General features: G+C 33.2%; 1 protein-coding gene across 3 annotated transcripts in view; it reads right to left on the bottom strand.

The window, feature by feature from the left end:
- LOC136035685 (reelin-like) overlaps window positions 1-27155 on the bottom strand; it is a 538294-nt gene that overhangs the window by 309188 nt on the left and 201951 nt on the right. For all 3 annotated transcript variants that reach the window (XM_065717615.1, XM_065717614.1, XM_065717616.1), the window contains exons 21-25: window positions 20396-20603; window positions 17108-17228; window positions 13632-13713; window positions 11172-11336; window positions 6839-7241 (exon numbers count right to left, since the gene is read on the bottom strand). In XM_065717615.1, the coding sequence (XP_065573687.1) occupies window positions 6839-7241; window positions 11172-11336; window positions 13632-13713; window positions 17108-17228; window positions 20396-20603 (979 nt within the window). The remainder of the gene's footprint in view (window positions 1-6838; window positions 7242-11171; window positions 11337-13631; window positions 13714-17107; window positions 17229-20395; window positions 20604-27155) is intronic.

The raw sequence follows: 27155 nt of genomic DNA on the forward strand, positions 1-27155 counted from the left end.
GCTGATATTACGTAACTGGGGTATGCTAGGACACTACCAATAACCAATTAGGTGATGCCTGATTTCCCTTCAGCGAGATCAGATTAAAAATTATCCCCTATTCTTTTTGTAAACATGCATATTTTTACAAGGAACAGTTGCATACTTCATCTTGATCACTAGTCTGAACTCATAATCATCACGACCACGTAAGTGACACTTTTTCAATAAGTTTAGACGTTTTTGGGGAGGGTATTGGAAGTCTTTTTCTGATTAAAGACAGGTTTTGTTTAATTCCGAATTGTCCAATATTTTTACTTTTACACTTTTTTCATACTATCAGATAAAGCATCCTATTATAAGATTTCTATTTAAATAAGTTAATAAAAACAGGTTTCCAATCTACACTTAAACTGTCCCTAATAAAAAGAAACTACAGTTCGTTATAGTTGTATATATTATATATATATATATATATATATATATATATATATATATATATATATATATATATATATATATATATATATATATATATGTATATATATATTATATATATTATATATATATATATATATATATATATATATATATATATATATATATATATATAGATATAGATATATATATATATATATATATATATATATATATATATATATATATATGTATATATATTATATGTATATAGTTGTATATATATATATATATATATATATATATATATATATATATATATATATATATATATATATATATATATATATATATATATATATATATATATATATATATATATATATATATATATATATATATAGTTGTATGTATACAGTTGTATCTTTAAATTTAAGCAAGGGATGTTTTTATACTGGGTTTATGTCAAGTTTGGCCAGTCCCAAAAAGCTAGCCAAAAGAAGATATTTCTTCCTAAAAGCTTCTAGGAAGATATCTCTTCCAAGAAAATTTCAAAGATTCGGCTCTTTTTTTTAATATAATTATTTAAAATCTGTAAAACTCTTTTTGAGTGTTTCGGCATTATTTTCATTGACAATACTTACATTCATAAGGCTTAAGTAGTAAGTAGGTAAAGTAGGTAAAGGTAAAGTATCTTCCACGGTATGCAGATTTAAAATTGAAGAAGCACTTCAAATTAGAAATTTAGATTGCTAATTTCAGTGCTCAAATTCAGTAAAGCAAAATAAATGACCTGACATTAAATCTACATGATTCAGTACTCCCCCCTTCCTCAAGCAAGATACAAAAATGGAGAGTCCGAAGAACTAACATTTAGTTCTACTGAAAAGTATCAACAACTACTGTACATTACATACACGAAGGATATCACCATTAGTTCTCTTTTTTTTAAATTAAATATAAAAAAAACAAGTTTTTTAACTGCAAGTAAGGAGTGACATTAAATTCAAACGAACAGAAAGGGCTGCCCTCTCCTCAACGTCCAGCTCTTTACGCTAAGTTTTGACTTTTCTCGAAACTCTACTTAAAAAAAAAACAAAAAAAAAACTTTAGCGTAAAGATTGAGGCCTTGAGGCAAAACAAAAATTTTTGTTTGTTTTAAGTTTAGGGCCTCTCCTTGCTTGCAGTTTAAAAAAACTTGTTTTTTTTATTTAATTTCTGAACATTTTCGAATTAATGTATGTTTTGATTTTGGCTCACCGCACTTGAATAACTAGCATGAAATTTGCATTTTTTTTTTTTTTTTTTTTTTTTTTTTTTTTTTTTTTTTTTTTTTTTTTTGGTTAAAAAGCTTTCTCGTAGTTTAGAGAATTCTAAAGTCACAGAAAATTCACAGAAAATTCTTTTTTTTTATTTATTTTCTCATTGTTTTTTTTTTTTTTTAATAATGCTAGAAAATCCTGCACCCCATTCGTGGAAATTCTTGAATGGACATTTCTCAATGGACAGGTCCTCCTACTTAATTCAATCCTCCGACTCCCCCTCCCCCCTCAACACGAAAAAGTCCACCTGAAAACGTCTGCAAACTTCTCGTTCAAATTCAAAGACCATAATATGTAAGCAGTCCTTCTTTGAGAACTGTGACAAAAATTTCAACCTCAAGCGTAAAGAGAGAGGGTTGAGAAAAGGGTATTCCCCCTGTTATACTGAATAATTGTAGTTCGTTTAAAGTGTTAATATTGCTCCTAAGTAGCAAAAACATATCTTTTTACTTAATCAATTAAAAATGAACTTTTTGAAGAAGAGATTTTTCAAAGAAAAGTAAAGGCTATATTAAATTTGCAGAAATATAAATATATAAACAGAAACTATAAACTAAAACCAAAACAAAAATCACTAGAAACAAGGGTTTGGCTACGTCCCCTTTCCTTAACTGTTAAAGCATAGAGCCTTCTGTATCATTGGCGCTTTATTGAAAATTTAACATAAAAAAAGTTTTTTTTTTAACTGAAAGTAAGGTGCGACATTAAAACTTAAAACGAACAGAAATTACTCCATATATGAAAGGGGTTGTCCCCTCCTCGAAGCCTCGCTCTTAACGCTAAAGTTTGACTCTTTCTCTCAACTCTACTTTTTAAAACAGTAAAAAACTTTAGCGTAAAGAATGGAGCGTTGAGGAGGGAACAGCCCCTTGCTTATACGGAGTAATTTCTGTTCGTTTGAAGTTTAATGTAGCTCCTTAGTTTTAAGTTAAAAAAAAACCTGTTTTTTAATTGAATTTCTGAACGTTGGTACAAGATCAAACGCTTATTCTTGGTTTGATTCATATCTTTCTGGTAGCTTTTCCGGAGCTCTTCTGAAGTATATTATGGCGTCCATCAGATATCTGTTCTTGGTCCCATTTTATTTCTGATTTATGTTAATGATCTGATTTCGGTTGTAAAAAACACCAGGCCTCTGGCATGCTGCAAGCTGTGTCATCCTGATGCTCAATCGTGTTCCAATACTTCTTCTAATGAAGATTTTCTTGTTGCTTTTGCTGATGATACCACTCTTGGGACGTTTGGGAGGACGGAATGTGATATCAAATCTAATCTTGTGGCATTATTAGAGAGAGTTATTTCATGGTTTAATGCCAATTACTTGGCCTTGAATGTAGGTAAGTCACATTTTCTTATTTTTTCTCGAATTCGTATAGCTTTCCCTCATCTTACACACCTTCAGGTGTCACAAGGCTCCTTGTGTAGACCAGAGAATCGGGTCGTCCGGTTTCTTGGTATCCTGCTTGATGAGAACCTTTATTCAGAAACCATGTAGCCATGATTAGGGTTAAGGTCTCATGGAATTTGGGTATCATTCGAAAACTTAGATACACATTTCTTGGATCTATTCTGAAACTTCGTTTTTTTCTGTCTTGTCCAGTCATATGTTTCTTATTGCCCCATTGTATGAATGTCTACTTTTCCGTCTATGCTGCGGTCACTTTCCGTCATGTATAATAAAGCACGGCGTCTGGTTATGGACACCAACCGTTCTTCACCAACACCGCTCTTAAGTCTACGGTCTATTTACATTATTTCTTGTGCTTCTTTTGTCTTTGATCAACTTCAAGGCAATCTTCCAAAATCTCTTCGGAAAACTCCTATGTTTATTTCTGATTCAGCTATATATAGCCTTCGTTCTTCAAATAACCTCTACATTCCGCCTACCCCTACTATTCGATCAGATTCCAATCCCCACATTCCTTGTCAACAGGTCTGGAATTCACTACCTTCTTCAGTGCAGAAACGCCACTCGTTTGGGACTTTTAAAAGGATTCTTAAGGATCATTTAATAAAGAATCAAATAGAATGATATTTCTATTTTGACCATATGGATTTACTGTTACAGAGGATTTTTACAGTAGGAGTGAGCCGAATTGCATATTTCTGTGTGTTGCAACTCCAGTTTTCAAAAAAAGGTAACCGCTTTCTCAATGTTCCTCTTATAAGCCCATTACGGTTTCTAGTGTGTTTTCAAAATTTTTGAGTTATTGATTAATGTACCATTTCGACTACAGTGTGTCACACCTCCTTTTCAGTTTGGCTTTCAACCGTGTCTTGGTTGCTACCACGCTTTAAGGACTTTATTTACAATAGTAAATGCTGAAAGATTGCTGAAAGGATGCTGAAAGATCAGGTAGCCCTTTGGCTATTGGCACATATGACATTAGTACTGCTTTTGGTACTTGAATTTTTAATTCATTCTCAGATTATGCTTGAGTTATCATATAGAGGGATATTTGTTATTGTAGTTCGACCTCTCATGTGTATAGACACCTCCAAGTACGTTTAAAGATTGGATCTTCGCTTCTTCCTTCAGAACTCCGCCGGAATCTTGGAGTTCAACAATGGGTTCATTACCTCTCCTACTATTTAAAACAGCGCAGTCCTAAGAGCCCTTATCCATTAGCCCTTAAGAGCCCTTAAGATTCCTTAAAACAATGCGACCCTAAGAAATTTATCACCTTGCTGCATATTGAACTGTCTTAGAGTGTCTGTTTTATGTTATGCGGATGACCTTATTAACCCAAGTAGAGCTGTATTTAGTTTGTAAAAAAAATTAGGGAGATTGCTAAGAAATATAGTGAAATTGGTCTTTCTGTAAATGTGGCTAAGTCTTAAGGGCTATCATTTAATTTTAACTGTTTTGAAACCCCTGATAAGAGTAAATTTGGGTGATGCTGATGTTGTAACAATGCAGTAACTTGAATACCTTGGATTACCTACTGGTACATCTTAAAGTCAATTACGAAATTACTTATTGCCCAAACCAAATTTGAGATACGTGATGTGCAAGCGGGTGCAGTTGGATCACAGCTGAATTTTGGTAAATGCCTTCTTGCAAAAGTAAATAAGGCTGTTTATCTCCCTCGTGTTCTATATCTCTTTATCTGGGCATTTTTAACCAATCATATAAAATAGAAATCAGGAAGGCGTATTTCAAATATTTAAAGTTCTTTATTAGGGTTCCTCCATGGAATAGGAATGGTCGACAGTGGGAGAGATATAGCTTCCCATATCTTCTTGATGCTGCAGATAAGTTTTTCCAAGCTTACACAATATCCGTCGAACCACCCTTGGAAGGATTTTTTGTTTTAATGCTAGCTTGATTATTTTTTCGCTGGGTTGTTATTATTTATTTTACATTATACACTATTTTATATTTATTTCTTTATTTTACATTTTATTCATTTGTACGATTAATTTAAAGACCCTTACCACGCTTGGAGTGACATATTTTTCTGAATTGTTTGGTTTCTTCCGAGTTTTATTTTGTACGCATTTCCTCCTGTTTTTGTATGTGCTTTTTTCGTTTTATTTTCGTTCTTTTGTTATACTCCGTCAGCATGCATTGCATTTTTAATGGGCTATAAAATAAATAAATAAATTAATTAATTACTTGCTTGACCATAAAGTAGTATAATACATTTTTTTGTTGGAAAGTAAGGGATTCTGAATCGATCATCTTTATTCATACATCCCTGCACGTGTTGCCTTCACTGGTCAAAGCTACATCTTAATTTGTGAGAAGTCGTTCAAAAGTATTCGAAAGCTTATACAAAAATCTAAAGTGCAGAAATCCACTATCCCCATCTAGCGTTCCAAGTAAAATCATAATAACTAACTGTCCTCTATCTTTAAACGATCAATAATTATATGTATATGAAACCTATGGTCGTATAAGATGACATCATGATATCATGCAAAATTCACAGTAAAAATTGTACTTCATTTTTTTACCAGGGGTTTTTACAACAATGGCTAATTTGTATAGATCAGGATCCGTCTGAGAAGAATAAAACAGAGCATTTGGGCACATTTTATTTCTATTGTCTTGATTAAAAGTTTGACCCATTATTTATTTATCTGCTGTTAATTTACCGACTATTTTTCCCTAGCAATGCACTGCAGTTCCTGATACTCCCATCACTACCCTTATCCAACAAAAAAAATCCTGCATGAAAAGATCCTGTAACAAAAAAAAACTTTACAAAACGCATAAGAAATTTTGCTATATGCACTATTTTTTACTTTTTTACGATTTAGTTAAAATTTCGGGATTAGATTCAAACCCAGTAATGTTGATGTTGTTCAATGCTGATTGTTCAAACCCAGAATGTTGATTGTTCAAACCCAGTAATGTTGGGGATTAGTTCAACCAATAAGGTTGAATTACCAAACACAACAAGGTACAGAAAAATGTCGACTAACACCATCTATACTTTGGTGTTTCTTGAATTTGACCATACCTTCCTATGATTCTGACCCAATAGCTATACCTGTAACCAGGTATTTTCCATGACTAAGATGAAGAACAAAATATAGAAGTGCTTGTTATTATCACCTTTTGCCTTTTCAAGCTAATGCTATAATAATGTTATTATTAGAATAATGTTATAATTAATATAAAATAATAATAATGTAGTAATAATAAAATAATAATTAAAATAATAATTATAAAAAATTATAAAATAATTATAAAATAATAATTAAAACTAATTATAATAATTAAAATAATAATTAAAATACAACAAATAATTAATAAATAATTAAATAAATAATTCAACAATAAATAAATAATTAAACAATATTAAATAAATAATTTAATTAATTAAATAATTAATAATTAAAAAATAATATAAAATTATAATAATAAATAATTAATAATTAAATAATTAATAATTAAATAATTTAAAGAAATTAAATAAATAATTAAACAATAAATAATTAAAATAATTATAAAATAATAATTAAAATAATAATAATAAAATAAAAATTAATAAAATAATAATAATGTAATAATAATAAGCTAAAATAATGTTATAATTAGAGATATATGCCAAACACGACAAGCCATGAGAGAAATTACGAGGGATGTTAGAAATATTTCTTGGTCTCACCTGCAAACGCCGTACACACAAATTCCTCTTCCAGAGCACATCCAAGGACATTTAGTGCTGATAGTCATGTGTCGTATCAGAAAAGAGCAGAGGGAGGATGATCCTACAATTCGAAAGCGCATCTTTGACCCAGCATTAGTCCTGCGTATTGGCAGGGTGATTTTCCTCCAATCAGGAAACTCTGTTGAAAGGTATATAGATTCTAGATCATATTTTGAGCACATTGTGTCGCTTGGAACACAGGCTTTTCTCAAAATATTCCATGACTTCCCAAAATCTGCAGATGAGTCGAGGCGCAGAGTGCAAAATTTAGCTAGTGACTCCTCTACTAGAAGTTCAAATTGTAAGAATGAATTTTTTGTTATTTCGAAGTCTCTTGTGGATGCATATACTTCCGAAAATTCTGAAAATTAAAGGATATTAATTCGAACTTATTGTTGCCACAAAAGAAAACATCTAAGAGACACGTGTACAGAGTATATATGTATGGAGGTCAAGATTAGATTCAAGATTTTTATTTAAACTTCTGTACAACACACATAATATAAAAAAAGGGTCAAGCCGGAGACACAAGGTCGATTGACAAAGACCCGAAATGAACTTCATTGTTAATGAAGTTCTTTTCTTTTCTCAATTTCGACGAAAATGTTTTATATCTATGTTTAAAGTGTTTTATGCCTATATTAAAGGATAATGTCTATCTAAAAATTAAAGGATAATAATTCAAACTTACTGTGGGATCACAAAAGTAAACATCTAAGAGATACGTGTACAGAGTATCTATGTATGGAAGGATGTCAATGAAGTTCTTTTCTTTCTCAAATTCGACGAAAATGGTTTATATCTATGTTTAAAGTGTTTTATATCTATATTGAGATGTCTATGTTTATTTCCAGGTTTATGTCTATGTTTTTTTATGTCTATGTTTAAAAATGTTTTGAGTTTAAATCCGGTTTTATGGTCTTTGCGATAATTTTTGCGCTGATTGCTTAATTTTGACCTCTGGAAATTTTTTTATTGGTAAGGTTCTTATTAAAACAAAACCAAAATAGTTTTCTTTTAATCGACGCTTCAAAATGTCTAACAATATAACCAAAAACGGAAATTAAAAGTCCTAGTGCCCTTTTCAAGCGGCAAAAAAATTGGAGGGCAACTTGGCCACCTTCAATGTCCCTTTTCTCAAAGTCGTCCGATAGAAATTTTGAGATATCCATTTTTTTTCAGCATAGTTGATTACCGAATAATTATGCCTTTGGGAACATCATGGCCCTGCCAGAACCCCTGCAGAGAGGTCTTTAAGTTACAAAATTTGTCAATTGTTTACGTATAGTATTTCTTTTTGGTAACTGTGCATGAATTTTTTGTGGGAGGGGGGATTATCTGCTGGAGAGATTTTCGATGGGAAGGAAAATTTCCAAGGGGTGAATTTTTTAGGGGGAATTTTACACTGGGGAAATTTGACTTAATTCCTATGCGAAATTCTTCTTATGCCATGCTTTCTCATTGGCGAGTCAATTTTACGCATGGAGAAGTTAAGGGTAATTGTCCGCGGTAAATTTTCACCAGGATTGAATTCTCTAGAGAATAGATCTTTGGAGAGGAGGGACTTTTCCGAGGAGAAGTAGCCAGATTTCCTGGATTTATTTAAAAAACGATCAGAAATCAAATAAAATAAATTGTGCTTTGGACATAAGGTCGAAACTTTCAAGGGGCATATGAACTTCTACTGCAACCCTTACTCATTCCTTTGCTAATGTTAAACTAAAAAAAAAAAATTTAAAGAAAATTAGACTAAATAGCAATAAAATAAAATAGTGTGATTATTTAGATCCCTTTCAGGTGTTCCACGAACTTCGAAATATAAAGAAAATAATCCAAAACCGACACAATTCCTTAAATAAACCTATGGATGTGTTGGAGTTAATTCCGCAATGTGGAGATGGAGGGGTCTTTGCAAACATAAGAGTCGCCTATTAAATATTATTAGTGACTGCAGTGTCGGTGGCCAGTAATGAGCAGTCGTTTATTTTAGACCTTAAACCCTCAAGAGCCATGAATGGCACATACGGCGTCTATTAAACTTCGCTAGACATCAAGGAGCGGAACTGCAGCCCCGATCTCCCCCCCCCCCCACAGTTGTTAGAAAGACATTTCCCCCCTACTGTGATCCAGTTCATACTGCCGTCACAAAAGTCGTCTTGGACAAATTCTTTTGCACTTCCCTTCAGGGGATCACTCATAAAATTCAAATGGGAATCGACCCTCTGGCATGCAAAGGACTTGGCCAAGATATGTCCATCTCTTACTTTTCAAAAAGTCAGTAACTAACGGTTGACCGGTAATCTAGCCACATCCAATGGTCGTAACCTTTATCTGCCACGATGTGCTTAGTATTTTTCCAAGACACCTTTTTTAAAAGGCCGGGGTTCGTTTCTCCAGTTGGACGTTTAGTTTCTGGCATTCAATTGCATAGAGGAGAATGCACATTGCATTTCTATTAATAAGGTGGATCTTAAAGAACATAAAGTAATTCCTACTGCACCAGATTGGTTTCAACTAATTAAAAGCTGATCTAACTTGTATTGTCCTCCTTTTCATTTCTTTGGTTATTTCACCGTTATGATCAATCCAACTCCCAAGGTACTTAAATTCGACCTGCTCAATGGCTTTATCTTTGCTTTTCATTCTCAGTAAACAGTTAGATGGAGCCAAGCTATTTATCTTACTGACATTGACTGTTAGCCAACTTTTTAGGCCTCTTCATCTATACGCTGAGTATTAGTATTAGTCGTTATTTGGCTACTTAGAGAAGAACAACATCGTCAGTGAAGGCCAACTCCGAGATCTATTGGCTGCAAAACTTCACTCCAGAATCTGACTTTTAGATGCACGTCCGTTTTTCAACTTTTTTACAGCTGTTATTACTTCTTTTTTACTGCGGGGGGGGGAGAGGGTCAGCACTTAGGTTAATTAGCAAGAAAGATCAGGCCAACTGTGGACCAGGGGCATGCAATCAATTGGTTGGATATAAATGATAATTTTGCAAAGGCTAAAGTAAGAAAAGTCAGATTTAAGTACATTAAATTTTTGCTAATAAATGAAAAGTTTTTTTTTCAGATTTAGCCTGAACATTTTGGAAGACAGGACGGGGATCACTAATCAAGACTTTGCCCCAGGTGCAAGAGAGGTCAGAACCACCGCTTGTTTCAAGTAACAAAAATAGGCACGGAGATAGGACTGGTTGCCCTTCAATCACTTTTGACTGTTAAAAGAAGCACTAAAAATATCAAGTTTTAATCAAATGAGCCTCCATTAAAGTTATTATGACCACCCTTTTTCGATAAAATAACCAAGACAAAAAAATCCTGGCTCTTTACTTATTCAGAAATGCCTCTGATAAGGAAGCTAGACAGTATCTTTAATCCCCGGAACAGATGAAGTAAACCATATTTTCAGAGGTAGGAGGTCAATTAGTTGTTTCTTCTCAATTTTTTATTGAAAATACTATCAAAACATTTTTCAATAAAAATATCAAAAAGAAAAGTATTTTTCGAAATAGAGAGAAAGCAACTGGTCGGCAGAGACTCATGCATCAATAATTTCAGCTGCATCTGTAGCTAAACAGTTTTTGGTATCGGCTCATGATTTGAAATTCGTGTAAAATTTCCACAATTTGTAAGCTCGGAAAATCCCAAGCTTTATTCCACTGAAATGTTAGTTTTTTTTAGAATTATTAATTTTTTCATTAAACAATTACTTTAAATGGACAAAATCGTATTAATCTTTTGAATAGTTCTAGGTTGTGATTTTTTTTTTTTTACTTTGCCAGGAACACCAGAAATGAAATTTTCTTTGGCTGGGATTAGTACATATTTTACTTAATTTGTGTGAAGATTCAGCTGAAGCGGGGGGGGGGGCAGCAAATGAAGACGTAAAGGAAACGGTGCCATTGCTTCCCCAATTCCGAACACTAATTATTTTGTTTTTTAGTTTAAAAAAAAGTTTAAAAGATTCGAACCCCTAGATTTTGAACAACAATTTTGTGTAAATCCATAAAAAAAGGAATTAAAAAACCATAACACTGTTTCTATATTTCGGTGAATTGGTACAGTTGACTGGAGTCTTTTTTAGTCAATAATATGGGATTTTTCGATTGATTGTTTTCTTTATTAAACCTTTTGTGCTACTAAATAATAGAAACAAACAATTAAGTTGACACAATATGAAACTATTTTAAAAAATACTTAATTAACATTCTGTTTAATTAACTTGTCATTAACACTTGACTAAAAAAATAAGAAATTTAAATTGTAGATATTTCCTAGAAACGTACCTTCTTCTAGACCTCCAAGTTTGAGCATTCCATTTAAGAGTTGAGTCCCCTTTACAGTTTCTCTCCATAGTTCATTGATAGTCCCATTATTCGAATAGCTTTCTGTGTCTATAAGGCTAGGTATCAGTTCGAAATTGTCGAGGATCCACCAGGGCTGACATTTGTCTAAAAAGATAGAAAGAGTTTCAAATTAAATGGTTTAAGAAATAACTACGGCTCATGCTTCCTAATTATTCCAAATTGGACACTTTAATGTCTAAATCCTAAAACTACTGGAAAGCGAAATAACAAGAATATACTATTAGCTTGTTTGTTAATCTTTAACGGACAAATTATGCGTTTTATTTAGTTTAATTAACTAAATAGATTTGATAGCTAGACTATAGTTAGGTGTGATTAACTGGAGGTAGTAGATGGTTTCTTTATATCGATTTTCAGACTGACAAAGTCCGTATCCAAGGAATATAGAAAGCAAGATTAAAAGCTGTTTGGACATGCTCTTGAGAATATTTTTTCTTGTTCTGTCTTTTCTTTATTTTTATGATTACGAATTAAAATATTTGTTTTGATTTTATATCTTTCATAGGTTTTGCCCTTCGATCTTGCCTTTTCTTGATCCGAAATATTTTGCAATGAGAGTAATACATTTAAAAAAAATGTACTAATTACTACAGTCCATAGGAACCACTTACTGGTAGAAAAGTTTATAAAATTGGCTGTTTGGTAAAAATAATTTAAAAAAAATTTTGTTATTTATATGTCCTTTTGTTCTGTTTTTATTGCTTCTCTTTTGTTAGTTTTAGTGTGGAAAAAAAATTGAGAATATAAATAAGAAGATGATAATAGTAGAATGATACTTTTTGGATCATCAAAATTTTAGAATGTGTAATTTCTGTAAACTTCTAGATAAAGGGAGAAGTATATGCGGATACAAAATTACTCAGCATGCTTTCCAGCCTCCCTTTCTTTCTGTCGTAGCCACTCCTTTTTCTGCTGGACATGAGAATTTGTTGTTTTTTTTCCTATTTTTTTTCCAAATTTGTTGTTTTTCCAATGTTTTTCCATTTGGGAAAACAGCAAATTCGTCCCAAATTTTTTGTTTTGTTCCAATTTTTCAGTGCATATACAAAAGGTAATTTTCAACAAAAATACACTCCAAAAAGTTGTTTTTCAAAATCTAACGGGGAGAGGGAGAAAATCGCGCGGGAGGGATATATATCCTCTTGCTTCCCTTCTCTTCCGCAATAAACGCCACTGCTTCCACAGTGGCAAATTGGCAAAAATTATTTTATGATACTTCTCATTGTAGTAATTATGTTAAATTCATATTTTTAACCGGATTTCTAACGTGTTTGAGTTCGTAAATTTTAATTTCTATAATTTTTTTTTTTTTAAATTTTGAATTATCAAATTTAGATTATGAATTGTAATGAACCAATCATAAGACTTATTACTTCTAACTTCTCTCTTCCATCATAAAGAATTTGTGTGTGAACCCATAATTCTTTCTATTTTAACTTGACAGCGTAGACTATGGCAATATAATGGTTATAAATTTTGATATAAGCATGGCCAGAAACGACAAAAATAGTAGTACAATAGATAATCCATACTACTAAACGCTAATTTGGTATAATTATATTGGTTTGATTATTTTGAGCAAAATATTTGAGCAAAGGGTATAGTCAAACATAGCGTCAAATAGAAAGGTAAAACTCACTTAGGCTTGGACTATGCAGATAATTTGGGTGACCTAGATAATTAATAGCAAAACGAATTGATTTCTGAAGTTTCTAAGAGTTTAAGTTGTGAAAATATACCTAATAAATATCCTACCTTGACGGTTCGGATTATTGTGAAGTCAATGACAGGGATTATATTAAAGAGCCAACTGTAGCCCATAGTAAGTGATTCTATAAAGTATTGATATAATTAATTACAAATTGGAATTATGTAAGTTTCATCGGTATCATGGGTGCAGAAACAGCTGAAAACTAGTAAAGAACATGTTCAAAGGAATCACGTAACTGATGCTACGTAGGTGAAGCTTGTACAGCCTTTATCTACTACGTCTACTTATGCTTAGATTCGGCTACCCATAGATTAAGACACTACCCCCAATTTAAGAAGTTACCCATACTTATTAGTCCTCTTAAGAACTCACTAAAGAACCCTTCTACTTTAATACAGATGCAGTTACATAATTACAGTTCTAATAGACTATGAGCAAATGTCGTTTTATTTTCCTATGAGATTAAATCCTATACTCATTTTGCCCTAGAAGACAAGCTAAATTATCTCAAAGGTCATTTCAAGAGGGTGTCACGAAAACCCCGAAGAACACAGCAAGTAACTCTTTCTAGTGTTATTTCTGGGATGGAAGTTAAGGTTTCCTTTTTAAATTAAATAAACTCTGATACTAGAGTTATTATAGTTTGTAAAAAAAAAAGTTTAACTTACCTTCTAAATATGGCTGCCAAAACCTTAGCAAAGCCAAGTTTACCCTCATTTGAGGCGGTATTTCGACAACATAGGTTCCTTCCTAAAATTGAATTATAATTATCAATTGACGGATTTTTACAAATACCAACCTGTTTAATGCATACTAATAACAATGGGAGGAGATATGCACAATTTTGAAAATATTTGTAGGGTTTTATCGAAAAATAAAAGGCAAATTAAAAATTAATAAAATTAAAATTAATATTTGTTTAGGGTTTTATCGAAAAATAAAAGGCAAATTAAAAATTAATAATCAAAAAGTAATGCCAATCAAACAAAAGAACTGAAGAGTACGCAATAACAAAATACAAGCTGGAAAATTATCATTTAATTCTTTAGATAGTATTAAATTGAAAATACTGCTAATATGATAAAGATGTTACCGTGATGTCCACAAATTGGTGAATGTCGACATTCACCGGCGAATTTCCAAAATACCTTCTTTTTTTCTCCTTGGATATAGTCAGCGTTGCCAATCAACTTTTTCAATTTAATGCAAGGTTTGGTGATGACAGGTTAGGTTAGAATAGATTAGGTTTACTTAAGTGAGGTTGGGTTGGGTTAGCTTCGGTTTTTAACACGTTTCTGGTATTTAGAACCAAGTTTAACCTAATCTAGTCTAACCTAACTTAAAATAACATAATCTATTCTGGCATAACTTTCACTTTTACTATCATAGCTTGCATAAGACTGAAAAAGCTGACTCGCAAAGCTAATTGAATCAAAGAAGAGAAAAAGGAATTTCGAACAATCACTGGTGAATGTCGACATTAACCAAATTTTGGACATTCACAGTAACAGAGACATATCAAATTGATATGAAGTGCTTTAAGAGGAAAATATCAAGAGATATATAGTGCTTAATCTTGCTTATAACAAGACAAATCTTATAATCATTTGGTGCTTTGGATACAAAAATAAAACTCAGAATGTATAGACAAAATGAAAGGAAAATATAAAATTTTTAGCCTGTCGCGTTGGATAGTGATGAAAATTTATTAGTTAATGATCTACAAGAATGGTTTTGAATTTAAATATTGAGGAACTAGCTTAGAGTGAACTAAAAATTCAGAAAACTGCAAACGGTGGACATATTACATATTACAACATATTATAACATATAACATATTATTTATTATTCATGAATATTAACAAAAACAGTTAATTCTGAAGACAATCTCCAAAGTGTTACCAGGATCAGTACCCTTAAATGCAACTGAATAAATCACTTGCTGTCCCCAATAATTTTTTTGTCCCTCAAACTTCATAAAAGGTATCCAATTCATATAATTCTTTACTTTGACGTGAGGGATGGAAAATTGTCTGAAGTCTCTGAAATTTTTATTATGGATCATATGGTCAAGACTGAAATAGTGTGCAACTTCTTGGAGCTGTCAGTTCTTGAGAAAATCTTCCGAAAAAAACGGTCGCAATTCAAAAATTAGATGATAATGTAGTTTATAGTTCATAAGTTCCCATGGTAACTGTTAATTCTGAGAACCCTTTCACTACCGTCTTCAAGATGAATCCTATCGGACTTTAAGTAATAAACCACTTTTCACTCCCACTAATTTTTATCAAACCCTCTATTACCTAAAAAACAAAATATTTCGTTACATTTCTTTGTTTTGACGCTAGAAACTGACAACTCCTGGAAGTGTCTTTATTGTTGAATCTGGAATATATAATCCACAGCTTATAACAAATATTCAAAGTCATGTAATTTTTGCATATGTGGACTGTCTAAGTTTATTTGCCGAACACCCCAGTAGTAATTTCAAGTATAATGTGTTATTCGTGAATTCAGACCATATAAAATAATTCCATACAATTTTTCAGTTATACATTATACATTATTTCAGTTATACAGTCAATTAAAAAAACTACATTTCCCAAATGTTTCAATATCTCTTCCCTTAACCAGTAGACAATACATCCCAATACATCCTTTGAGGTTTGTCTACATGGCCAAATATTCCCGAAAAGACCCCCCACATAACAATGGCTGCAGTGCTAACAAAAAAGTAATTATCTATCCTTGTAATAATGCTCTCACGGTACATCAGTAGCAAAACCTTTTACATTAGTCGAATGGCCCAATATTACTTGCATCCACATTCTATGCTAGTAATGCTATCCTGGAAAGTAAAGCTAGCCACTTGATCAAATTTTGCTAGCTAATACTTTGTAAATTGGTGATAAATCACATTTGCGTGGTTGACATCTTCTGCTATCAGCAAAAATGCTGGGGTTCAAGAAACGCCCTAAAGACCAATGGCTCTCTGACCAAACTTGAAATCTCACAAGGTAGAGTTAACTCATAAAAAAAATCCTTCTTCTAAGTCAAGCACCAAGCCTTTTAATCTTGAAAATGTCACGCAACCGCGAAGCAGACAAAACCGTAAGGAAGAGCGCAAAAACATTAGTGTGGAGCGGCCAAGTAATGTAGAGATTCAAGCAGCTGCCAAGAGATTGAAGAATAGTAAATCTCCAGGAGAAGACCGTATATCAGTAGAGATGATATACCAGTTGATTGGAAGAGCAGCATATTAATACGCTTGTAAAAGAGGGTGATGACAATGTCCAAGGAAACTGGAGAGGAAAAAGTTTGCTTTCGACCCCCAGTAAACTACTGTGTCATGTCCTTCTGAAGAGGATCCAAAATGAGCTCAAAAAGGACCTAAGAGACAATTAATACGGGTTCCACCCGAACCCTGCCGGTCTTATATTTACTTTGCAAATCCTCACTGGAGAAAGTCAAGAATGGCGCTCAAAGCTTTACATAGAATTTGAAAAGGCCTTCGATTCCGTAGATCGAGCAGGTTTGTGAAAAATCCAGCTTTATTACAGGATCCCAAGTAAAATAATAGCAATTATCATAGCTCTTTGCGGAGACAACGAGTGTTGCATCAAGACACCCGGAGACCAAACACAAGACTTTCAACATACCAGTCTGATCTGCGGACATACCAGTCTGATCTGCGCAGTATCAATGCTTCTCTTCAACTAAATTGGGATGACATATACGCAGGTGCCCAATTCAGAAGAGATTGTTGAAGTCACATGGATGCCCTGGGAGGTCTGGCGGCATAGGTGGATCTAAGGTCTAAGGCACTATTATTATTATTATTATTATTATTATTATTATTATTATTATTATTATTATTATTATTATTATTATTATTATTATTATTATTATTATTATTATTATTATTATTATTATTACTATTATTTTCATTATTTTATTTATTAATATTATTTTCATTATAATAATAATGATAATAATTACTATCATTATTATTATTATCATTACTATCATTATTCCGGTGATTATCATCGTTACTATGCTTCTGTACTTTTTCATATTACTGAAAAATGGAAATGCTCTGTTATCTAATGAACTATATATCCATTTTAGGGATGTAATAACTCACCTGTTTGTAAAATCCCAGATTAGTCCAAGTTTGGCCATTAGAGTCACTCATGTCCAGTATTACACTTCGTTCGTCATTAATCACACTCTCATATTCAAAAGATGTAAAAAATTTGATAAACCTAGAAAAACAATACAAAGACTTGATGAGCTTTTCTTGAAAGTCTTCAAGTCTTAATACAATGATGATTGAACGCATAAAAACTGCCTTTTGGGGGAAATGTATTATACAGTCGTTTTTCTGTAACTAGCATACAAGCAAAAATAGCATATTCTTATGTAGCTTTCTGATCTTGGATTTGTGGTACCTTAATCACCCTAGTACTGCTATGCCACTGCAGAATTTATTCAAATTAACCTAGTAAAAACTTCATCAGATAAAGTTTAAACTAATCATTTTAAGACTGTGAAATATCATAGGTAGGAAGGTCATTTAGGAGGGAGCGAGGTCTAAAACTATGTGATGTTGGTTACTAAGACTCTGCGTTTATTTCTCCTCAATTATTTTGATATATTCCAAAACAATTTATATCATTTAGTATGAGTTTCGGTTAGTTTGAGTTCAGTTTGGCATAGCACATGACTTTGCTTCTGATTACCTCACTAAGAACATCTTCTTTTGAAAAACCTTGTTTGAATCATTCCTAGTATAAACGTCCATTTTGCCTTATACCTTAAAACCTCCAACAATCCATCCGTTTTACTAAAAATTTTGTATAGGACGCTCTTATACTGTGCATAGACTAAGTCTAGATGAGTTTTACTTTCCCATTTGATACCACTCTCTTCCAGAGTCTTGCTCGTCAGGAACAAGTCTGTCAAAATAATCAGCGTAAAATGGGAATACGACAAAGTCCTGCTTAAATTGGATTCTACACCTAGCCAACTAATAGTCTCATTTTATACCTTAATCACGGAAACATAATTTTCAGAAATACTACCAATCACTTTAATTCTCCTATCTGGCTTACCACACATGGTGTATGGCCTTTAATAAAGCTCTTTTAATAGCTGAACCTAATTCCCTTTAATAATCTTTAAAACTGAGAATTGAAGGGGTCTTGGGATTCTAACGCTCCATAATTATTAGTATATTATGATTTATAGATTTCTCTAATCTTTCCAATCAGGAGATTTCCAACAAATACAATCGATTTCTCCAGTCAGGTCTCTCCTTCTCCTTCCTAAAATTACACTTTTCTTGCATTTTTTTTTTTTTAGTTTCTCTGAGGGTGATAAGCGTCATAACGAGAAAGCTGATTTTTCTACTGGCTCTGTAATAACTGTAATCACTGTCAAAAGCGTTCCTATAAAGGGGATGGAACACATTTTTATTAGGCTCTACTCACTCTATTAGACTCTAGGCAACTCCTTTTTTATTCAAATTTATATCATCAACTTCAAAACTTCAACTTTGAATATTCACTTACAGCAGTATAATTTTCATTCCCTTTAAGTGCCATCCTTTGCTCCTTCCTTTTCAAATAAATCTTCATACACTTCCAAAAGATCCAAAACGTCAAAATTTCCTAAAACTTGATTACGATGAAATTCCTTTTTAAGGAACTTTTTAATTTTTTAAGGTTCCTTTTTATGGAAGTATTTAGTCCTTTTTTTTCGTTCTCCTTCTCACTAATTGAGGTCCGACTCTAGTACAACTCGTTCGACTCGTATAAATCTAAACTAACTTTTGCCGTCTAACATTTTAATTATCTGACTGCACAATATCTAACTGTTTTAGCATTTGGTTGCATCGTATAGATCTTTAGAGTTTTGTCCACGGCTTGCCTTATATACTTTTAATTTTTGTATTTTAGAAATCTTTACCTTATCTATCTTTTCCTTATACATCTTTTCAACATCTAACATCTTTCAGGCTAACATTTTTTTACATCTTTTTAATTCATTCTCTATGCCTTCTCGACTTCTGCTACTTTTTACTTATAGATCTATTGAAAGCTTCTGTCAAACAATTAATCATAAGCTTCCTGTTAAAATCGTTTCTCTCTTACAAACGTAATACTGTTGCGACCTCTGTGTCTTTTCCTGTAATCCGATCCCCGATTTAGCACATTTTTAAAATGGTCTGCCCATTTTCTTTAACTCCTTCCCTATCATTTATTGTAGTCCCGTTCCCTTTTTTAACTGGGACAAATCCAGATTGACTACTTTCTCTTAATTTACTAACATGTCGGTACAATATTTTATCATTATGCCATATAGCTGCATCTTTTAGATCCAAGAAATATCTTATTCATGGTCTCCACTTCACACCTCCTTGTTTCATGTTTTAATGCTTTCTCCGCTTTCTTTACATTCTTCTTATTTTCATGCGTTCTATAACTCAGAAAATTCTTGTACAAGCACCTTCTCCTCTCCATTAATCATAAGGTATTTTGCTAGTATTCCTAACCACCTTTCTAACTTTCCTACCTAAGACATTTTCTACTGCAGTCTAAGCTCTTTTCCTAAAATCATCTAAAATTATCTACATTAACTAGCACTAAATTTCAATTATAAAATTTCAATATACAAAATAATAATACACAGAATTAACACATCTAGAAAATGAAAATAGATATGCTTCTACTGAATAGTGACGAGCTTAAACAAAGACTCTTGTGTGTGAACAAGCTACTCAATCATTTGATTGAGTTCTACTCAATAATAGTTCAAAGAAACGAGTCAAGTTTGGTGATTAAAACTTAAATGAACTTTCAACAATTGACTCGTGGAGCTAATTTCCGAATGTTTTATTGGTTTTCATTAATAGAAAGCTTTCAGTCCTAAGTTCGGTTAATTTGAAGTCAGGATGTCAGCTTTATCCTGGTTCGTTTTAAAATCAAAAGCAAACCAATAATGTGATACTACATTGCAGTATAGCATCCATCTACATTTTCCAGCAAAGACCAGGAGCTTAATTCTTACAACTGTAGATTCTTGTGTTTTTTTGAAGGTTTGGAGGCATTACATCAATGGACATGTTAATACATCTATGCCTAGTATTGGCTTCTGTTTTTCCAAATTGACCTACTTATCTAAATTGACAATTCTACTATTGTTCATGGAGAACATATATAGATATAGTATCATGTAATCTACTTTACTGACTTGCAAGGCACCAAAATTAGCGATCGATATCCCAATTCTCATGTATCTTTTAATTTAATTGGTGCCAAAAACAGTCAGCTACCATTCTGATTTATATACTTCACTCTTCTATCTTCCCTAGAATTTTAATAGAAAATTTTTCCATGAAACAATTGCTTACCCTAACAAATAAAATTACCTCAAATTGATTGCTTTCAAAGGTTTCGTAATCAGGAATCGTGGCTCTGCTAAGGAAAAATTCAGGTAAGAATCTGCGTATCCTTCAAACTCATTTTTGAAAAAACGCCCTCCACTGGTTGTTGGAAACATTTCCTTAAATTCGCTATTTTCAAAATTTTGGAATAGTGGGGCTAGGTAAACGATGCTACTAGTTTCACAACTGAAACCTAAAAAAAGAAAAAAAAATCAACGGAGTATTAAGGATCCATTTATGATCTGAAAAAGCGTCAGATAAAATACAGAAAGAGTTGACAAGAAGTTTTTAATTTTCCCTCCATAAAACATAGTTGTCAAATATAAATATATAAGTTTTCTAATTAATGTCACAAATTAATGTAATTAGGTTATTACAAGGGACTACAACGTTCAAATAGTTTAAATGTGACAAACTGCAAGTAAAGAGACGCTAATCATAGTAGCAAACAAAACTCTAAAGAAGAGGTCATTTTGGTAACAATATATCCATGGATTATTTTTTTTTTACCATGATTCCAAATATATAAAATTCTTTACTTTAAAGCTACCAGTCCAAATTTTTTTTACCTGAAAAAACTCGAAAATTTTGGAAGAAGGAGCAATCATGATTAAATCAGTTTGAAATGATGAGACAGCGATTTTGTTCAAATGAGTGCAAAGAACATATTATAATGCCTCTAGGGTTAACACAACCCCCCAGCGCCCTAGGGATAGGGTTGTAATCTATTCAATGAGGGCATACAAGGTTGTTATGGAATGGGCGGTCGTATTAACTTTATGTGGGGCTCATTTGATTTTAAATTGTAAGTTATACTGCCTTTTTAAGAGTCAAAGTGATTTGAGAGCAGCCAGCCCCCCCTCAAGGCTCATAGTTTTACTTAACATCCCCAATCAAAATTATGAGCTAGGATTCTTTTCATTGTAGTTGAAGGGTCTGTATATTTTGTCTGTGAAGAAAAAAACCACCCCCTACAGCTCTCAGCCCAAGGGTTGTAAGTTATGCCCTGGGGACACAGAAGTTTCTCATAGAAAGGGTGGTCGTATATGCTTGGATGGGACTCATTCGATTGGTAAACAGAAGTTCTAGTGTCTTTTTCAAGAGTCAAAGTGATCAGAGCGCAGCTACATCCCCGCCCCACCCCCTGAAATCACACACCTCGTGTTTTATTGAGATGCATCCAATAGAAATTTGAGACAGTCCTTTTATTCAAAATAGTCAAAGGATCGTACAACAAGACTTTACGGGTTGACGAAAACCACCAGAGTTTGAGGGGGACAGTTGTAACTTATACCCATGGAGCATTTAAGGTTCTTATGGAAGGGACGGTTGCATGAATTTTATAGGTGGCTCATTTGGTTGAAGTTGGAAGTTCTAGTTCCCTTTTAACAGTTAAAAGCGATGGAGGTCAGCTAGCCAATTACCCCTCTTTTCACGAAACACATTTGATTGAAATTGAGCGATGATCATTTTGTTTAAAATAGTTCCAAGAACATATAACAATACTTCCAGGGTTGAAGCAATCCCCCAGAGTAATGGTGCAAGAACTTTATGCTATGTCCTGGTGATATATAAGGTTCTTATGGAACGGATGGCCATCTTAAATTCAGAAGAGCCTCATTCAATTTTGAAATGAAGATTATAGTACCCTTTTTAAAATTAAAAATTATTTGAAAGAATCCCATCCCGCCTCCACGTCCATCATTTCCCAAAACAAACATCCAAACAAAGTTTCGAAACATCAATTTTTCATCATTATTGAAAGGTTCAGTAATTATGCGTTTGGATGTCAGCCTCCCCCCTTCAAGGCCTCAAAGGCTGCAAGTTATGCAATTTGTTTATTGTTTACATATAGTATATGCCATTGAGAAGAGGTATGCATGTTTGACCTTTACTTTCTCAAAATACGAAGGGGATGTTGAGGAGACCATTGAACTAAGTTAAAACATGCTGTTTGCATATGGTATGTCAAAAAGGTGGAACTGAGGAATGACTGAGCGTATTAATTTGCAATTTTCAGAGAATAATAAGAGAGATGATCATTTGACCAAAAAGGCAATATTTGCAGTCTACTACTGCTACTTCTACTGCTACCGCGAGTAATATTGCTACTACTACTACTATCACTAAAACTACTACTTCTGTAGCGAGTACTGCCAAGGCTGAATATATTGGAAAAAAATCTGAGGAAACGTTAAGGGGAAAGTTCAACTAAATCAAAACATATTATGTGTATACTAATTCCTGATACGGGCGCATCAGCAACGTTTTTGGAACGGCTAATCATTTCAAAAGGAAACATCAGGAGCATCGTGAGTGGGTTGTTCAGTTGACCAAAAGGCAAAATATACCTGCATCTATTCCTGTTAATACTGCTGCTACTACTTTTACTACTAATAATAATGCACTAATACTGCAACTACTGTTCCTACTATTACCACTACTACTATGATACTAGTACAATTAAGGCTACAAGTACGAAGGTGAAAGCTTGGCAGAATATTATGGTGGAAATTGAACAAAATCAAATCACATTATGCGCATGCAGATCGTCAAAAGCGTGTATCTCAAGAATTGATTTGGGTATTAAGTCGAAACTTTCGTAGAATATATAAAGGGGAATATTAATTGGCAAAAAAGTAATATATGCATGTCACTAACACCACTGCTACTTTTGCTGATACTACTACTACTACTAAACTACTCCGACTTCCACTTTAATTACACCAACTTGCATGGCTTAGAGTATTAAGGTGAAAAGGGTGTCAAAGGGGTGTCGAAGACGCGCATTAACAATAATTTTGAAATGGCTTAATGTGTCAATTTGACACATTAATTAAGGTGAAAAAAGTGTCAAAGGGGTGTCGAAGACGCGCATTAATAATAATTTTGAAATGGCTTAATGTGTCAATTTGACACATTAATTAAGGTGAAAAGGGTGTCAAAGGGGTGTCGAAGACGCGCATTAACAATAATTTTGAAATGGCTTAATGTGTCAATTTGAAAATTCCGTTGCATCATTAAGCGATATTCAACAGTCCAAAAGGCAATGTACAGATGCTACTACCGCTATTAATGCTGCTGCTACTAATGCTACTTCTACTACTAATACAGCATTAACACTGCAATTACTTCTTCTACCACCGAAACTGCTGTGACTATACAATTAAGACTAGGTCTGCGACGAAAAAATTTGAAAGAATGTTGATGGCAAATTCAAACTAACAAAAGACACTATGTGCATTTGCACTGTCAAACTAGCGTATCTTAAGAATTGATTTGTGTATTATGTTGGAACTCTCAGAGAATACTTAAAGGAGAAGATCAAATGAAAAAAAGACAATATTTGCACACTAATGTTTATACTACTAGTATTGCGACATTTAATAGTTCTGCTACTACTATTACCATTGCTTTAACTACTACTTCTATTACAATTACTTTTAAGTTTGTGAGCATTAATACGAAAATTTCAAGAAGTATATGAGTATACAATTTACCAAAAAATCAAATTGACAATGTCATAGGAATGGCTAATCGTATTAAGTTGATTAGTTATATTACTGCTGTGACTACTATTACAACCTTACAAATGGGGTATGAAGGTTAAATTTTCAGAGAATTTTTCTGAAAATTTCTGTTGTACGGATGACAATGTGCCATCAGTATGCACATTCATGTCATCTGACATTATGCCATATAACAATATGACAATATGCTATCCGTATACAGGTTCTCGAAAGGGCATATCAGAAATGTCTTAGGAAGAGTTTCGTGTGTGAAACGCTTTTTGTGGGCGATTTTAAACGAACTAAAATACAATATTTGCGTCATAATACTAATGGTTCTACGCATAAAACTACTTCTACTGATATTATTATTATTATTACTGCTGCTGCTATTACTGGCACTAAAGCTTATACTATTACTATTAATTCTATTCCTACTGCAACTTCTATAATTACTCGTGCTATTAATACAATTAATAAACCTAAGGGTATTAAGGCGAAAGGCAAAAATTATGGGCAATATTGTAACTATATTGAAATAAATCGAAACAAACTCTGCCCACATAGGTTGTCAAGAAAACATATGAGCAATGCTTCAGGACGGGTTGATAGTATTAAGTAAAAATTTCATCGGGTGTTGAAGGGGATGTTAAAAAATGGTGCTATATACATTTTGCTTTTGATGCTACTACTGCTACTACAACTATTCCTACTACACAAGCTAAGGGTATTAATGTGAATTTTTGAAGGAATATTTAGGTGGATACTAAACTAAATCAAAACGAACTATGCTCATGTAAATTGTCAATAGGATGGCAATGCAATATCTCAACAAACGGTTTACATTATTAAGTTAGACCGTTCAGGGTAAGTTGTGACAGGTTTTGAACTAGCCAGAAGACACTATGTGTATACTTTTGATACTACTTGTACGGCTACTGTAACTAATTACACTTAGGGCATTAAGTTGAAATGTTTAAGGGGGGTTTCAGTTAAACGAAAAGGATGCAAGTTTTAAAAGGGAATATAAGTAATGTCATAGGCAGCGTTGCTCTATTATCTATCTATATATATATAAAAATAAGTTGTCTGTGTGTGTGTGTGTGTCGAGTGACGTCTTGTTTGTGCGTCAACTGACGTCATGTTTGTCGACAGACGTCATTATAAGGATTGAGCTGTATGCGTCAGGAAGTTGTTTGTCGACTGATGTCATGTTTGTCAACTGATGAAATTACATACCGGGACACCGGGACACAAATGACGACCGGGACACAGGGAATATAAATGACGACCGGAAACCTCAAAGAGAAATTACAGACTGGGACACCCGGACACATATCACGACCGGGACACAGGGAATATAAATGACGACCGGGACACAGGGACACAACTACAACGGGGACGCCGGGGAACAGGCGGGATATATAAATGACGACTGGGATACAGGGATTGTTCGAATAGAAATTACAGACCGGGACACCGGGACACAAATGACGACCAGGACACCGGGACACAGGGAATATAAATGACGACCGGGACACTCAAAGAGAAATTACAAACTGGGACACCGGGACACAAATGACGACCGGGACACAGGGAATATAAATGACGACCGGGACACAGGGACACATCATTAGAATAATGAGGTATAGATCTGAATACGGATTGTTTTTCCCATGAGTTACAGCTCAATCCTTATAATGACGTCAGTCGACAAACATGACGTCAGTCGACACACATGAGTTTCCCACGGATTGCATGTTCAAGAGTCATTTGTGTCCCGGTGTCCCGGTCTGTAGTTTATCTTTGAATGTCCCCAACAGCTAGTATATCTATATATATATAAAAATAAGTTGTCTCTCTGTTTGTCTGTCTGTCGAGTGACGTCATTATATGACGTCTGAATTATTTCATCATATACCAATTCAAAAACGAATGTATTCAAGCCGAAGTAGCTGATTTGGTAAAGCGTTATGTTCCAGGTTCCAGGTCCGAGAGGTTCCAGGTTCGAACCTTGGCTTTAGCATTAATACAAAAGAAGAAAAAAACTAAAAAAGGTAAAAACTACAAAAAAAACTAAAATGAAAATACTAAAAATACTAAAAAAGCTCAAAAACTAAAAAAATAAAAAAAGGTAAAAAATTAAAAACTAAAAAAGAAAAAAGAACTAAAAAAAAACTAAAAGAAAGGTAAAAACTACAAAAAAAAACTAAAAAGAAAAAAACTAAAAACTAATAAAAAACTAAAAAAAACTAAAAATTGAAAAAGAAAAAACTAAAAAAAGGAAAAAAACTGAAAAATAAAAGAGAAAAAGAAAACTAAAAACCGGGACACAGGGAATATAAATGACGACCGGGACACTCAAAGAGAAATTACAGACTGGGACACTGGGACACAAATAACGACCGGGAGATACAAATGACGACCGGGACACTCAAAGATAAACTACAGACCGGGACATCGGGACACAAATGACGACCGGGATACCGGGACACAGGGAATATAAATGACGACCGGGACGCTCAAAGAGAAATTACAGACTGGGACCCTGGGACACAAATGACGACCGGTATATTTTTATGTTGACAATTTTATGTTGCATGTTTAAGAGTCGGTAAACTTGACAATCTATTTATATGCACAGACAATGGGACATCGAAGGATGTTGTATATTCGCAAGTTTTACGTAGATATATATATATATATATATATATATATATATATATATATATATATATATATATATATATATATATATATATATATATATATATATATATATATATATATATATATATTCTATATTCACAGGTGGGACACAGGGAAACAACTACAATGGCGCGTAACTAATATGGCGCGTAACGACTTACGTGCATGGGGGGCTTGGGGGGCGCGAAGCGCCACCCCAACGGCTAGTATATAAAAATAAGTTGTATGTCTGTCTGTCTGTCTGTCTATCTGTCGAGTGACGTCATGTGATCATGTCGTCATGAAGTTAGTTGTCGTCATGTTTGTTATGACGATGACGTCATTAAAAGTATTTAAGAAAATTGTTCAAAGACAAATTTTTAATTGTAAGAAGATCGTGGACGGAAAAATGTTTAATTGTAAAATGACTGAAGAATCTACAATGGAAACAGCCGAGGAAGCTGCTCAAAGAGTCTATGCCAAAAAACTTGCGGCTGATAGAGAAAGTAAGAAAAGAATGCGTGCCGAGGAATCACAAGAACAGCAAG

Source organism: Artemia franciscana, chromosome 14 (assembly GCF_032884065.1).
Source record: "Artemia franciscana chromosome 14, ASM3288406v1, whole genome shotgun sequence".
Taxonomy (NCBI): Eukaryota; Metazoa; Arthropoda; class Branchiopoda; order Anostraca; family Artemiidae; genus Artemia; species Artemia franciscana.